General features: G+C 39.3%; 1 protein-coding gene across 1 annotated transcript in view; it reads left to right on the plus strand.

The window, feature by feature from the left end:
* LOC119824382 (zinc finger protein 420-like) overlaps positions 1 to 1,859 on the plus strand; it is an 81,613-nt gene extending 79,754 nt beyond the window's left edge. The window contains exon 10 of the mRNA XM_042055854.1: positions 974 to 1,859. Within this exon, the coding sequence (XP_041911788.1) occupies positions 974 to 1,859 (886 nt within the window). The remainder of the gene's footprint in view (positions 1 to 973) is intronic.
* Positions 1,860 to 16,578: the final 14,719 nt, after the last annotated feature.

Consider the following 16,578-nt stretch of genomic DNA (forward strand, 5'->3'; position numbering starts at 1 on the left):
TTAAGGATGATTTCAATACTTGGTGAAGAAAGAAAAGAGAATGGATTATGTCATGATTGAAATAATCTCTATTCATCATCCATCCTAGGTGGTACTAGACATAAAGTTCAATAATGTCTACCTTATCTTGAAAGATTTCACATTAGATCACTTAAAATTTCAGAAGCAGTTTCTTCAGTAAAAAAAATACAAATAAGTTTAAAACCATGTTTTTTTCTACAAAGAATATTGAAAAACCTGAAAACTGAATGACATGTATTCTATTAAACATTCACTTGAATTTTCTCAACAAAATTATATTTTGTTACAACCATTTATGAGATAAATGTGAGAAGTTTTTCTCAATCAAATGAGACTAAAATATATCATAGAATTTTCAGTCATGAGAAACGTTATATATTTAATGATGTTATTAAAGCCTTTCATAGGAACTTTTAGAAGAATAGTTTCTAGAATCCTCTTCTTAAAGGGAAAAATTCCCAGAAGATCAAATCACAGTATGTCTTTTCTTATTATATAAGTTCATAGAAGAAGTCTGTTTTTCCTAAGAGCCAATACATACATAATAATTGTAAGGATGGTTTTGATTGTTACACACCTTCTTTTTGTTTCAGCATGACCAGAAACAAGGGAAGCATTATATAAACAATCAAAATGAAGAGAGAGAAAACAATTATATAGAATGTGGAAAATGGGTCAACAGATATGCATGCCCCACTATGCATAAGAGAATTAATTCCAAAGATAAGGCATGCAAATGTAAAGATTGTGGCAAGTCAATTATCCGTCATGCAAAATTTCAATCCTACCAGAGAATCCATACTAGTGAGAAACCTTACAGGTGTCGAGAATGTGGCAAGTCCTTTACCCAGGTCTCAAATCTTCATATTCATCACAGAATTCACACTAGTGAGAAACCTTACAGATGTCAAGAATGTGGCAAATCCTTTACCCATGTCTCAGTTCTTCAAAGACATCACAGAATCCATACTGGTGAAAAACCTTACAGGTGTCAAGAATGTGGCAAGTCCTTTACCTGGGTCTCAGCTCTTCACACTCATCACAGACTCCATACTGGCGAGAAACTTTACAGATGTCAAGAATGTGGAAAGTCCTTTATCTGGGCCTCTAATCTTCACACTCATCACCGAACCCATACTGGTGAGAAACCTTATAGATGTCAAGAATGTGGCAAGTCCTTTACTCAGGTCTCATCTCTTCAAACTCATCACAGAATTCACACTGGTGAGAAACCTTACAGATGTCAAGAATGTGGCAAATCCTTTACCCATGTCTCAGTTCTTCAAAGACATCACAGAATCCATACTGGTGAGAAACCTTACAGGTGTCAAGAATGTGGCAAGTCCTTTACTCAGGTCTCATCTCTTCAAACTCATCACAGAATTCATACTGGTGAGAAACCTTACAGGTGTCAAGAATGTGGCAAGTCCTTTACCTGGGTCTCAGCTCTTCACACTCATCGCAGACTCCATACTGGTGAGAAACCTTACAGGTGTCAAGAATGTGGCAAGTCCTTTACCTGGGTCTCAGCTCTTCACACTCATCGCAGACTCCATACTGGTGAGAAACCTTACAGGTGTCAAGAATGTGGCAAGTCCTTTACCCAGGTCTCAACTCTTCACACTCATCTCAGACTTCATACTGGTGAGAAACCTTATAGGTGTCAAGAATGTGGCAAGTCCTTTACCCAGGTCTCAACTCTTCACAATCATCTCAGACTCCATACTGGTGACAAGCCTTACAACTGTAAAGAATGTGGCAAATCCTTTTACACAAATTCAAGTCTTAGAAAGCATGACAAAATTCATATAATGGGTACATTTCATGAAATTTCTTAGTATACCTCACATTAGTTCATTGTACAGATCTTCATGCATTAGCCAACTTATTTCACAGACTCACATCCTTCAATTAATTTTCAAATCTTAGTCAATACTTAGAAATCTATACAGTTCTCATAAATTTGGAAACATTGTTAACAGATTTGAACTGTATTGTCATCAAACTTTTGTTGTAAACAGAATTTATATATCATTATAAACACCCTATTCAAGAATTAATTGCTATGAATAGGTAAAAATTTTTTAGTAGGAGTAAATTGAACAATAACATTTTTTGACTGTATATTAAGATAAAGTGTGACAAAAACAGCCAATGTCAAACTAGTTCAGATTTTGATGCACATTTAATTTCTTGGCATATGGTTGCTTCTGCAATGAGATTATACTCTATATAAACATTATTTATCTGTGATTTTTTTGATTCTTTAATAAATATTAGCTTGTTTTAAAATTCAATTCTTTTAATTTGTGTCTTTGCAACAAAACAGTTAAACATTTTGTCCAATTTTATTGCATTTTTTATGATAATCTATTCTCTAATAGTAGAGTATCATAAGTGTGAACACTTCCATGGATGAGCTGGTAGGACAGAGAATGACACACTACATAGATTACTTCAAACTTAGTATAATTGTGGTTCAAATAAGTGTGAGGTAGATGGAAGATATCAATGGGCATGCAAAACTGGACAAGGAAAAGCTACAAGGCAACAACATAAAGCAAAGAACTCTAGTCATTTAGGAAATCAGGGAGTGGAAGAGGGGGCCTTCCCTAAAGAGGAACACATAAACTGGTTGTCCTGTAACCAATGGACAGCCCTGAAAACATATTGAATAATAACATTCCATGTATTGGTCTCTTTGTACTTAGGAATATATGTGTATACAAATTTATGTATAAAAATAGCAATGCATGAATAAAGGACAAAAACTTGAAAGAGAACAGATTGGGGTATACAGTAGAGTTGGAGGTAGGAAAGTCTAAGTTCAAAATTAATCTTTTTATTCCATACATTTTAAATATATAAAATAAGTAATGTGTTTGCATACATTCCCTTGATTCCCTGTTATCCTCCCTCCATCTAAAATATTTGCCCTCAAGTTCTGCATAATTTTTCATCCTCCTTTCATAGTTTTTCTAGATTCAATTTATGATAGAATGTAAGCGTATTTGTATTTTGGAGAGTTGTCTATTTCTTTAACTTAATGATACCTAGTTGCAACAATTTTCTTGAGACTTATATAATTTTTTCTATAATTTTATTCATTGATTATCTTGCATTATTTATGCATATTATGATTTCTTTATACATATATTTAGATATATTGGTGGTTATCTAAGCTCATTCCCTGAATCATCTGTTATATGAAGTGCAGTGATAACAATTACACACAAACTCATGCACACATATATGTGATTCAGCATGGTGAACACACTTTCATAACTATGCATATCTAGGAGTGATACAGCTGGTATATTCATGGTAAATTTTCAGTCATAACTATCATTATAGCATCCACAGTACCTGGGATGTCTTATTTGACAATGACCACAAAATATGTGTTCTTTTTTCCCACTTCTTTTGCGCATTTAGAAAAAAAATAGAGTTGTCAAAAATGTAATCACTAAAAAGGCACTCAAAGATGGAAATATAGAACAATCCAAATATCATTTTACTTTGTGTGAAATGAGTCTGGAACCCAAGAAAATGACCACAAATTCCAGAGTGCTTGGGCCAGGTTATAAGTCCTGTTGAAAATTTATTCCAATGCAAGTGGTTGCCATGACTTACCTTGAGTGGTCATAGCTTGACCTCGTATTGCTACATGCTGGGTATCTCAACATGGTCCACTTGGAAAGCAGAAAGTACTTGTGAGTAACTAGGGTAACTTTGCACACATATTTGTATTTTATATGTATGTTGGCATTTGAGATACTGTCTGAGATATGCTGATGATGAAAAATTGTTTTCAGCATGCAAACAATAAATCTCTGCTCTTTATCATCTACCATACACAAACTGAACCAAATGTGTAATGGATGCCAAAATGAGACCTGATACCCTACAAATTCCAAAGGACACAGTAGAGAAAAATCCCCCAACTTTTAAGCACAGGTAAGGGGTTTCTGAATAGGACTGTTGTCCAATAGTACATGAGACCAAAAATCAACAAATAGGATCTTATGAAATTAAAACTTTTTATTTAGGCATAAGAAAATATCATTTAAATGGGGCATACAGAATATGAGAAAATCACTGGTGCAATAGTGACTTGAGAGTTGTTGTGTGTTTAACTTCCTGCTGATCTGGTGAAGCCTGAACTCTAGGTAGGAATTACTACCTGGTCCTGTGTCCATGAATAAAGACCATGGCTGGATGAGCCATATATTCCTTTAAGATGATGCTACTGTTGTTACATTGTGTGACAAGAGTTACTTCTTTGTAAATATATCCATTTCTACAGATAGACGTCTTCAGCTGTCAGGGTTAATCAGTGGTTCTTCTTTATGTAGTGCACAGCAGCAAATGCACAGCCTCATAATTTCAAAATGTTGGAGTGACCCTGAATGCTCATTCCTAAATGAGACCTGTAGAACAACCATTCCCCCTAGACACAGGGGACATCATGGAAGTGGGTCCTGAATGTCGTGCCTAAGGGTGAGGAGGACTGTTGTGACATGCTGTCTTTGGGCATGACCTAGCCACTGCTCACTCACAAGGGCTGTGATCACCTGCAGCTTCAGGTGACCATGTTCAGAACTGACTGTTAACCTATCTGTCCTGAACTGCACAGGTAGAGGAGACAGCCTGCTGGTGGAAGAAAAAAACCTCCTAAGCCTTTGTCTCAGTACAGAAAATAAAAAGAAAGCTCAAAGATGGCCATTTGCATTACTTATTAGTTCCCCATTTTCCCACTTTCTTTTTCTGCCTCCCAAGGAAGACTGTGTCATCCCTATTCCCTCAAATTAATGAGTTTATTGAGATTAATACAGGAATATAAATACAGGATTACTTACAGGAGTATGAATAATTCAAATCTGTAGCATCACAAAGGCTCCCATCAGAATGGGAGACTCAGGAAAACTAGAACCATGAACATGTCTGCTTGACTTGTTTGCAACTGACTGAGACAGAGATTCTCATGTCTTCAGGTCTTACTTACCACCCATGCAAATTTGAGAGCAGAAGATCCTTATTAATCTTTTAGTTCCAGCCTTCCCAGCCATGGTTTAATTGTAAATCTCTATGATAATCTGTAATAGAAAAACTGGGTTCAGCACAAAATTGTGTGTGTCCCAGATTTCAGGCTAACCAGCTTGCAAGCATCAAATACAATCATGCTATCTGGAATATCAAGAGTACAAATGTAAGCTCCATTCAGTTTCCAGTGGACTTTTGTTACATTCAGCTTCTGGCTTTGCATTTTAGAAATTATGTAGATATAAGAAATTATCTCAAACATTTTCAAGTATACAAAGCAACAGTCAGATTCATGATTCAGTAATGCCTTGATTAGTTTAATTATAACTCATGAATGTAGGAATATAATCAGTCAAATCACAAACATTACCAGTTTCTTCAGATTTCTTGCTAACACTGATTCAAATTTTATGTCAAATTTGATTATCTCTGAAATGCGTGTTGCATATTAGAGTGATTGAAATAAAACAGTACCCTCTAGACAGGACAAGGCTACTGTACTCATGAACTCCAAAGTCAAGCCAGTCAACACTCAAGCATTGAAGAGAAAAGTGCTCACAGGCTCCCATGCATTACTGAGAAATTGGTGGCAGTTGATGGCTTTTGGAGCAGGAAAGGTCAGTTATTTATGGTGTGAATGCCAGGTAGGCTGAGCGAACTTAGTGACGGCTCTTACACATGAGCATATGGATGTTGAAATAATCTGGCTAACTAAAGGATACAATTTTATTTTTAATTATTACAAGGTGAAACTCATGAAACAGGAATCGAGAAATCCAAGCACAGGGAGGCCCTAGGTAGGCTATTTAAAACAAAACTAAAGGCAGGGGGTTAGGAATGTTGGAAATAAGAGAGTGGATCAGGAATCTTTTAAGAGGAATGAAGGAAATATGTATGGAGTAGTACTACTCTGTATGCATGGACAAAATTCTCACAGAATTGTAAACTTGTCTATGTAAAAGGTCACAGCTAAATAGTATTAAAATCTGATGGAAAAGTTTATTTTTTTAAAGAAAAGAGTGAGGAAGTCACTGTCAGTGAAATTGAGATTTTGACATTGATTCTAGAAGCATTTTTTTCTGCAAACCTCGATAATGGCCCTTGCTCAGTTGATTCACTGGTGCTTTTAATTGCCTACTTTTTCCTTCCTTAGAAAGAATTACATAAAGCCTGTGATTCTTCTTGCACAATTCCACAGATGTTTTCCTCATCTTCAGGGAAAGTTCATCTTAAGTGGCATTTCATATTCTTTCTTTCAGTGAATAAATATTTGACTGTGAAGGTCCCCAAAACTTGACTGAAACGTGAAAAGTATGTGACTCAGTTACTTAATTTTATTTTGGTTTTTAAAGACAAGTTTCTTTGTGTAGCTTTGGAGCCTATCCTGGAACTCACTCTATAGAACAGGCTGGCCTATTATTAGTTACTTAATTTTAAGAAGAATTCATCAATTTTTCTGTATTCACTCTGGGCTCTGTAATTATTTTGGATACCTTCTCTACTAGGGTTCTTATTGCTGTGAAGAGACACCATAACCACAGCAACTCTAATGAAGGAAAACCTTTAATAGGGCATGGCTCACAGGTTCAGAGATTTATAGTCCATTATCATTATTGCAGGTCATGGGGGCATGCAGGTAGACATAGTTCTTTAGAAGGATCTGAAAGTGGAGAAGGAACTAGATCTTGATTCCATTGGGAAGAAAATGTGCTCTGAAACACTAGGCATGGCTTGAGTGTATGACACCTCAAAACTCTCCCACACCATGACATACATCCCCCAACAAGGACACACTCCAACAAGGGCACACCCCTAATAATATAAGATCCATATGAGCTTATAGGGCCAATTGCATCCAATTTACACACCTCCAAGATTCCCTTAGAAGGGAGAATAAACAGCTTTATGGTGTCTCTAATAGAAGAGTTTTTTGAAGAGGAGAGCACGTTATTTTATAGAAAAGCATTATCATTTGACTGACAAATAAGAAGTTTAGAAGAAACACAGTGAATGCAGAGGAAAAACTAGTTTTTCCTTTGACACATCTTAGGTTCCTGTTGGGGATTTCACAACATAATAGAACTTAAGAAGAGAAAAGCGTGAAGATTTACATAACACAAGCTTTCACAACTCCAGAGCCTTCCTGAGGAAGGGAAGCCTTCAACAGTGCTTACACCTGATATTTTCTAGCAGAGTTGATGGAAAGTGGAACATTATAGAGCATGGGACAAAATAAAACCAAAAAGAGTCAAGCAGGGAAATGCAAAGAGAGAGGGCTTATTGCTCCTGTGCTCTGTGTGTGCCTTCATCAGTCTTCAGATATGAAGTGGCTCTTTCCTCCATGGAGAGACATGTGCTGCTTCTGACCTGCTTCAGGAAATTGTCAGAAAGCCCTTACTTTTTAAAATTATATCTTCTTTTCCTTTCTGTTATTTATTTTAAAAGAACACAATCATTTTTCATTTTACATATCAATCCCAGTTCCCATTCCCACCTCTCCTCCCATTCTCTCCATCCTACCCATCCCAGCCCACCTCCCATCCACTCCTCAGAGAGAGTAAGGAACATTGCTTTGGGGAAGGTGCAAGGCCTTCCCTACTATATCTAGGCTGAACAAGCTATCCATCCAAATATCATATCCATCCAAAGAGAAAAGGTTCCAAAAAAGCTAGTAGAAGCAGTCGGAACACAACCTGGTGCCACTACCAGTGGCTCTGCACTCTGCCCCAGCCATGCATTTGTCAAACAAATTCAGAGAGACCAGTTTGGAAGTATGCTGGTTCCTTCCCTGTTCTGCCAGAGTTTTGTTCAGCTCCCATTAGCTCATGTAAACTGTTTCAGTGGGTGTCCCCATCATGGTCTTGGCCTCTTTGCTCATATTCTCATTCCTCCTACTCTTCAACTGGACTTGGGAGCTCAGTCCCATGCTCCGAAGTGGGTCTCTGTATCTGTATCTATAAGTTGCTGGATGAAGGTTCTATGATGATATTTAAGATATTCATCGGTCTGACTACAGGGAAAGGCTACTTCAGGCCCCCTCACCTCTATTGCTTAAAGTCTTAGCTGGGGTCATCCTTGTGGATCCGTGGGAATTTCTCCAGAGCCAGGTTTCTTGCTAGCCGCATAATGGCTTCCTCAATCAAGATATCTTTTTCCTTGCTCTCATCTCTGTTCTTCCTCCATCTCAACTATCCTGTTTCCTCAAGTTCTCCTTCTTCCTCCCCTTCTCCATTCCTCTCCACCTCTTCCCTTTCTGCCCTCGCTTCTCCCCCACAACCATGCTCCAAATTTTGTCAGGTAATCTTGTCTTTTTTCCCTTTCTACGTGGGTCTATGTATTTCTTGGGTTTCACCTTGATACTTAGCTTCTCTAAGATCATGGGCTGTAGGTTCAATATCCTTTTCTTTACAGCTAGTATCCACTTATGGGTGACTACATGTCATGTCCATCTTTCTGGGTCTGGGTTGCTTCATGCAGGATGGTTTTCTCTAGTTCCATTCATTTGCATGCAAATTTCAAGATGTCATTTTTTTTACCACTGAGTGGTACTCAAATGTGTAAATGTGCCACATTTTCTTAATCCATTCTTCAGTTGAGGGGCATCTAGATTGTTTCCAAGATCTGGCTATTACAAATAATGCTGCTATAGATATAGTTGAACAAATGTCTTTTAGTATGATTGAGCATCTTTTGGGTATATGCTCAAGAGTGTATTGCTAGGTCCTGAGGTAGGTTGATTCTCAAATTTCTGAGAAACAACCATACTGATTTCCAGAGTGTTTGTACAAGTTTGCATTCCCACCAACAATGGAGGTTCCCCTTATTCCTCATTGTCTCCAGAATAAGCTATCATTGGTGTTTTGGATCTTCGCCATTTTGCTTGGTGCAAGATGGGATCTCAAAGTTGTTTTGATGGCATTTCCCTAATGACTAAGGGTACTGAACATTTCTTTAAGTCTCTTTCAGCCATTTGAGATTCTTCTGTTTAGATTTCTCTGTTGAGTTCTGTACCCCATATTTAATTGGGTTATTTGGATTTTAATGTCTAATATTTTGAGTTTTTTATATATTGTGGAAATCATTCCTTTTTCTGATGTGGGGTTGGTGAATATCTTTTCTCATTCCATAGGCTGCCTTTTTGTCTTATTTAATGTGCCCTTGCTAGGCTGTATAAGCAGCATCAGGGGATGAGCAGAGTCCTTCCTCACATGCATTCTTGTGCTCAAAATAGTTGTCTAGTCACCATGTTTTCAGGCAGCATATTCTGAGCAGCACCAAATGTGAAATGAAGACAAAGGTCTGGGTTTAATTTCTGAGTTGAATTCATGTATGATCCTGAAATGCAACATGTAGTGCAATTATGAGTTTAAACATTAACCTTAGTTATACTCTGTTCTGTGTGCATCATTTTGAATCAACTATTCAGTGATCCTTATTCAATGAATATCTGGAGACTGAAATATACAAGTCAATTCATCTAACTGGAATAATCTTGACTAAATCTTTTTGACTTTATTATTTAAAGGGTTAACTTCTGAAGTACCTTGGAGAATTTATTTTGACACTTGTAATAACATTACATTTAGATGTGTGTAAAGTCTATAGCTGATTAAATGCTGAAACCTGGACTCTCCAAGGGATATACACAGCAGTAAAATTAGATTTACAACAGAAAAATGCATGAAGAACACCGGACAGATTGTCAGAGGCACAGTGCCAAGAAGGAGCACGCCATTTCCTTAATTCACCCTGGAATCTTCCTTGATGCTTTTTCATACTCTGGTGGTTTCCATGAAGAACTCGCTTACATACATGACAGTGTAGCTTTTCCAGGTGCCTTCCCCGAGACACACGGGAAGCTCGTCAGCACCTCCTTCTTCCAATACAGAGATCTCTCTGATATGTTAGACTCTCATTAATTCTAATTTAATACTTCACCATGTATGGAGGTTAAGACTCATTTTTCAACCATTCTTAAGGAATGGCTATTCCCCTCCGAAGATCTCTAATTAGTAAGGTGAGAAATGAAAGATACTAAGAAATTAGCTCATGTTGATGTAGAAGGGAGTTCAGTTTCATGAAGTGAATGAGTATCTCAGGAAAGATTCACAGGACTGTTGCAATGTCTAGGGATGATGGGGACTGTGGGTGTCCCATCACACCAAAGATAAGTTACATGGGTAATGATTAAAATTTTCCCCAAAGTTAAGCAGACCACATTCCATCAATCATGATGTTAGCAAAGGTGAGATCACCTAGTGAAAGGACAGACTGGAGACACCTAAGAACAGGGCATTCAAAGGTGAACCCTCACTCACCAAGAACAAACACTTTCAGGAAGAGTGATGGCTCATTCCTGAACTCAAAGATGATGGGCTATTGAGAGTCAGGACTCAGAAGCCTTAGCAATACTTGATGGCTCATGCCCTGCAAGAGGCTCTGAGGTAAAATGTGAGATCCTCCAGCTTTGGCCAGGGGACTTTACTCTCCCTCTTATTAGTGACCCACAACCAAAAGAAATACAGTGTGCTGAAGTACAGTGCTAAAACTGAAACCTCATTCATCCCTCTCTCCATCCTTTCCACTCAGAGTCAAGCACAGGGCCGACAGCACAGTAACTGCAGGGTTAACCATTACAGGCTCACTGCCAAACTACCCATCAGAATTTCTAGACTCCGAGTATACTCTTTAGTAACAGAAAAGCAGGATAGATCCATTACCTCCCCAAAGCTCAAAGATCAGGTGTCCCACCATGGATAACCAATTTGAAGCCTTCCATCATCAAGAAGTTACCCACTCCCTACCCAGGACTCACTGTGTTTTGGCCAGAACCATTTATGTCTTGATGTTCAACACTGAGGATGAAGGCCAGATTCCTTCTGCCTCCTTCTAGTCTTGTTATACTCTCCAGTCTGTCTCCCGAGGAGCCTTTTCAGCATTGCCAACATGGCTATGACCAAAACCTGTAAGCAATGAACAGATGCCCCAGCGGCAGTTGGTGTTACCACAACACTGGTGACATCACAGAGAATGCCGGGGCTCTCCGGGATACAATAGAATGTCCAGAGAGCGGTCTGCTGCTTTCCATGGTACAGTCCTTACATCTCTGGCTGATTTTCTCACTCCACAAATGACCTGAAACCAAGGTGCCATATCAGTACCCTCTCTGACGTCAGAACAGAAGCACTTTGGCACAACCTCCTTTCAAAGCCAGAGACCTAGATACCTTCTTCATCAGAAACCTTATCTGTGTTGATTTGAAGGTTCACTTTCAAAGCACTGCACAGGAATGGTTCTTCCATTTCTTAACATCCATACTGAGTAAGAAGAGAAATAAATGATCCTGAGAAATTAAGTCAGGATGATGGGGATTAGGAGGGAAGAGTCCTCTGAAGTGAACAGCATCTGGGGAAGATCCTCAGACTTTTAGAGATTGGTGGGTTCCAAACAAAGATAAGTCATGCAGGTAGTGATAAAAATTTCCCTCCTAGAATCAGCAGAGCTCACTGAAGCTATCAAGTTGTGAGTGAAGATGTGATTTACTCTTGACAGTTCTGGCTGGAGCCACATGAGCCCAGATGAGCCCTCAGATATAGAGAAAAAATACACTCCTGGAAAGAATATAATGGTCCAAACCTTGAATCAATAAGTGGAAGAAAGAGCAGTGGCAAGTCAGAGATCAGTCTGGGATAAGTAGAGGCACCATAAGTTAGAAATACACATGCACATTCACACACATACATATAGAAGCGGGACACAATTATAAGATAGAACATGATGTACATCACTCCTATGGGGCTTCAATAAGCAAACAAAAGACAAATTCCTTGGTCTGGAGCCACCAGTTATGTTCTACATGTTTGTGAATGGCTGGCACTGCTAGCTTTGGGTACAATGCCCATTATGAGATCATGAGAAGGGCAGGCAATTCGAGAGGCTGGTGTTATTGAAGCAAAGAGCTTTGTTATAGCCTAACCTCAACTTTCTACTTCTGACAGTCCCTGTAAAGTGGATCCAGCCTACGGTCAGCCTGGAATTCTTTTTTTCAAAATCTCTGGATATTCTCAACGAAAGCATATTCCTTGGAACGTAGGAGTGAGAAGGTCTGTCAGGTGATCTGTGCCATTTCAGATGTTGAAGCCCTAACCCTGTAAATGTGGTTATCACCTTTTTTTTTCTAGATAGGGTCTTGTAGAGACTAACAAGTTGAGAACCTATTGGAATTTAAGAGCAAAGCATTTGCCAAAACTGGAATGAAAATGTTTTATAAACATAAAGAGTGCTGTTGTGATAAAGAAGGAGAAGTAAGAAGTGAGATACAGAGAGAGAGAAGAGGGGAGATAATATGATTTGCAAATCAATCTGGGATGTGAGTTTCTAGAAAGCAAGGTATAAAGGATCACCAGCAAATTCCAGCAACTAAGAAAGAGGCCTGGACACAGTTGCATCCTTGGTACTTGAGACAGCTTGGCCTTTGCAATAATTAATTGTGAGATATCACACTTCTCCAACACAGGAGATATACTTATCCACCCCAGCCAAATCAAAACCATTCTGTATGTGCCTGCCTCTAATCTCACCAGTCTCCCACACAAATAGGCTTCACTCTCTTCCAAATGCCCTGAGATTCAGTTGACAGGGGACAGCACCTGCCATCCACATGCTTCCTCTCATCCCACCCTTGGAATCTGGAAGGTGTTCGTAAAATGAACTTTGAGGTAAGACTTTGCCTACCTGATTCTCAAAATGCAGTCTTGAGATTCTCAATCACTGGATGACAACCCTAAGCCATCACTCTACAGGAAAGGGAGTCTCACTGTCAGCTAGCTTTTCTCCTTCCCTTGTCATCTTTCAGGAACCTAGGGGACAGCCTCCTCAAGTCTATTCACAGCTGCACAGGATACAGCTTGGCTGCATAACCCTCAAGTCTGACCTCAGAAGTCAAAAGAAAATTAGCAGAGTTCACAAACACTCACATGCTTGGAGATGCCGAGGTTATCGATGGTCCACTCTAGCACCTTGCAGGGCCAGAACGTGGTCCCCAGAATAAGCATGTTATCTTCTCTGATATCATCCCAGGTCACCCAAATAGGGCTGGAAGGAACCAAGCTCTGTTCCTTTCCACTATCGCATTAAGCCCTTAATATTGTGAGGTAAGTACATGTATTATTTCTGCTTGGACATTTGCCTACCAAAGAAAACTCATGTGCCCAAAACATAATTTCTGTTATCTACGGTTCCAACAGAGTCTTCTTCTAAGTCTTTACTCTTTAGTAAATGCAACTTATGTCTTATAATGCTTAAAAATTTTTTCTTTGCATAGTAACACCATTGGGAGTTTGGCTAAATCATCAGAGAATTGGCTAATACAGCATTCATCATCCATCCAATTTACTTTAAGATTATTGAGTGATGTGCCCTAAAAAACAACAGGCCTTTATGTTACCTTCACCTCTATATTCTAGATTCTTTCTGAGATCTCACATACAGACATCATAACAGAATTACCTGCCCAGTCCTTTATCAGATGAAAAGGTCCCTTAAGGGATCTATGCACGTTTACCATTAAGTCTGCAAATTCTTCGTGTTTGATGCTTGCAGCCCTCAACTTGGGCTGAACTTAAGACATACTTCCAGGAATACAATTACCTCATAGAAGAATTTAAAATAAAAATATGCATATAAACCTATATTAATATAATATTTCAAATAAAAAGTCAGCCTTGTATAAATGATGTTACATATACATCAGCATCTTTCTACATAGGTAGGAACCAGAAATACTTGGAGTGCATGTGCAAAGGGTAAATGTTGAGTTATCAGGTGGATAATGAATGCTGCAACCTCTGCCTGCACAGAGCAACAAATACTGACCTTGGAATATTCTGCAAGGCATAATTCAAAGGACAAATGATGTGTCACTGAAACACATTCCTGAGATAATTTAGTAAAATTTTCACAGTATGATTGCTCTAGCAGAGTACCCAGGTTGCAGTCCACTCAGCCAAAAGGTGGCTCACTCACAACCCTCTGTGACTCTAGTTGCAGAAGATATTATGCCCTCTTGTGACCTCTTTGCACAGTGCAAACATGTGCTGCAGAGACAAACATTCAGGCAAAACAGCCACACACGTAAAATGAAAGTGAAGAGAGTTTTTAAATGCTGTGCATATTATATCCTTCCTGACACACTCACAAACTATTCTAATGTTCAGGTTCATGTGTCATGCATTTTCTGGTCAGATTCTTGCCCTTGATGATGTTTAAGACAGGGTCTCCGTATGTATCCTGGGCATCCTGGAACTCATTGTGCAGACTTTGCTGGCCTGGAAATATCCAAATGCATCTGCATCCCGTGTGTTAAGATTAAAAGTGTAAATCACCATGCCTGCCCCACCTCTTTGGATAACTTCCTTTTTTGTTTTGTTTTGTCTACTGAAACAGGATTTCACTCTATGGCCAAACTATCCTAAATTTCACTATGTAGACTAGGCTGTTGAACTCTCAGAGATCTACATGTTTCTACATCCTGAGTCCTGGAATTTAAGGCATGAACCATTATGCATGGCATGAATTTGTGTATTTAATAGATGGAGGAGAAGCTAAATTCATCAGAAAGAATTTCAGTACTATGGACTTAACCTAGTTAACCATTTTATTTTCAAATGGGCTATGATGAGAATTCTGGTACCAAATTCAAACTCCCATAGTGACAGGGAATTCAATCCTTCATTTCCATAAGTATCCCAGGGATTTCTGTAAATTACCCTGTTTGCATAAGGTTTTCTATCCTACTAGGCAGAATAGAAATATATTTTATATTCTTCTGTTTGATTGTGTTCAGTAATATTAGGTTCTGTACACTCAGGAATTAGTTATGTCCAGGAGGAGGTTCTGTTTCTCAAAGACAATTCTGTGTGGACTCTTTGATCAAGGTGCTGCTGGGAACCTGAAGTTCCTCTAATACTGAAATGGCAGAGCCGCAAGCACTTAGGAAGTGAATGAGATTATTCAGACATTTGTTTCAAATGACTAGTGCTCTTAATTAAAGATCACCCTGGGTGTAACAATTCTTTTTTTCTCTCATTTTTTTATTAAAGATTTCCATCTCCTCCCCTCCTCCTCCCCCTTCCCTCCCCTCCCTTCCACCCATACCCCCACTCCACCCCTCTCCAAAGACAAAGAGCCATCAGGGTTCCCTTCACTATGTTCAGTCCATGGTCCTCCCAGCTCCCCCTAAGTCCAGGAAGTGAGCAACCAAACTGACAAGGCTCACAGTGAGCCCGTCCATGCTGTAGAGTTCATGTTCATTGCCATTGTCCTTGGTTTCTCAGTCCTCCTCCACCGTTAGCCACATTCAGAGAGTCTGGTTTGGTCCCCTGTTCCATCAGTCCCATTCCGACTGGACTTGGTGGTCTCCCGTTAGATCTGTCCCACCGTCTCAATGGGTAAAAGCACTCCTCGCGGTCCTGACTTCCTTGCTCATGATCTCCCTCCTTTTGCTCCTCATCAGGACCTTGAGAGCTCAGTCCAGTGCTCCTATGTGGGGCTCTGTCATTTTCTCCATCCAGTACCAGGTGAAGGTTCTATGGTAATATACAAGATATTCATGAGTATGGCAATAGGATCTGAACATTTCTGGCACCCTCTCCTCAGCTGCCCAAGGACCTAGCTGGGGGCGTCTTCCTGGACACCTGGGAACCCCTCTAGAGTCAAGTCTCTGCCAACCCTAGAATGGCTCCCTTAACTAAGATATATAATTCCTTGATCCCATATCCACCCTTCCTATATCCCAACCATCCTATTCCCCCAAGCTCTTCCCATCCTCCACTTCACACTTTTCTCTCCCCATACCCCCTTCCCCCCATCCCACCTCACCCCCATGTTCCCATTTTTTGTCCGGCAATCTTGTCTACTTCCTATATCCAGGAGGATAACTATATGTTTTTCTTTGGTTTCACCTTCTTATATAGCTTCTCTAGGATTTTTTACGAAATATATGCTCGATGTCCTTTATTTATGGCTAGAAACCAATTATGAGTGAGTACATCCCATGTTCATCTTTTGGGGCCTGGGTTACCTCACTCAGGATGGTGTTTTCTATTTCCATCCATTTGCATGCAAAATTCAAGATGTCATTGTTTTTTACCGCCGAGTAGTACTCTAATATGTATATATTCCACACTTTCTTCATCCATTCTTCCACTGAAGGGCATCTAGGTTGTTTCCAGGTTCTGGCTATTACAAATAATGCTGCTATAAACATAGTTGAACAAATGCTTTTGTAATATGATTGGGCATCTCTTGGGTAAATTCCCAACAGTGGGATTGCTGGGTCCTGGGGTAGGTTGATCCCAAATTCCTGAGAAACCTCCACACTGCTTTCCAAAGTGGTTGCACAAGTTTGCATTCCCACCAGCAATGGATGAGTGTACCCCTTACTCCACATCCTCTCCAGCAAAGGCTATCATTGGTGTTTTTGATTTTAGCCAATCTGACAGGTGTAAGATGGTA

The sequence above is a fragment of the Arvicola amphibius genome, chromosome 10, assembly GCF_903992535.2.
Source record: "Arvicola amphibius chromosome 10, mArvAmp1.2, whole genome shotgun sequence".
Classification (NCBI taxonomy): Eukaryota; Metazoa; Chordata; class Mammalia; order Rodentia; family Cricetidae; genus Arvicola; species Arvicola amphibius.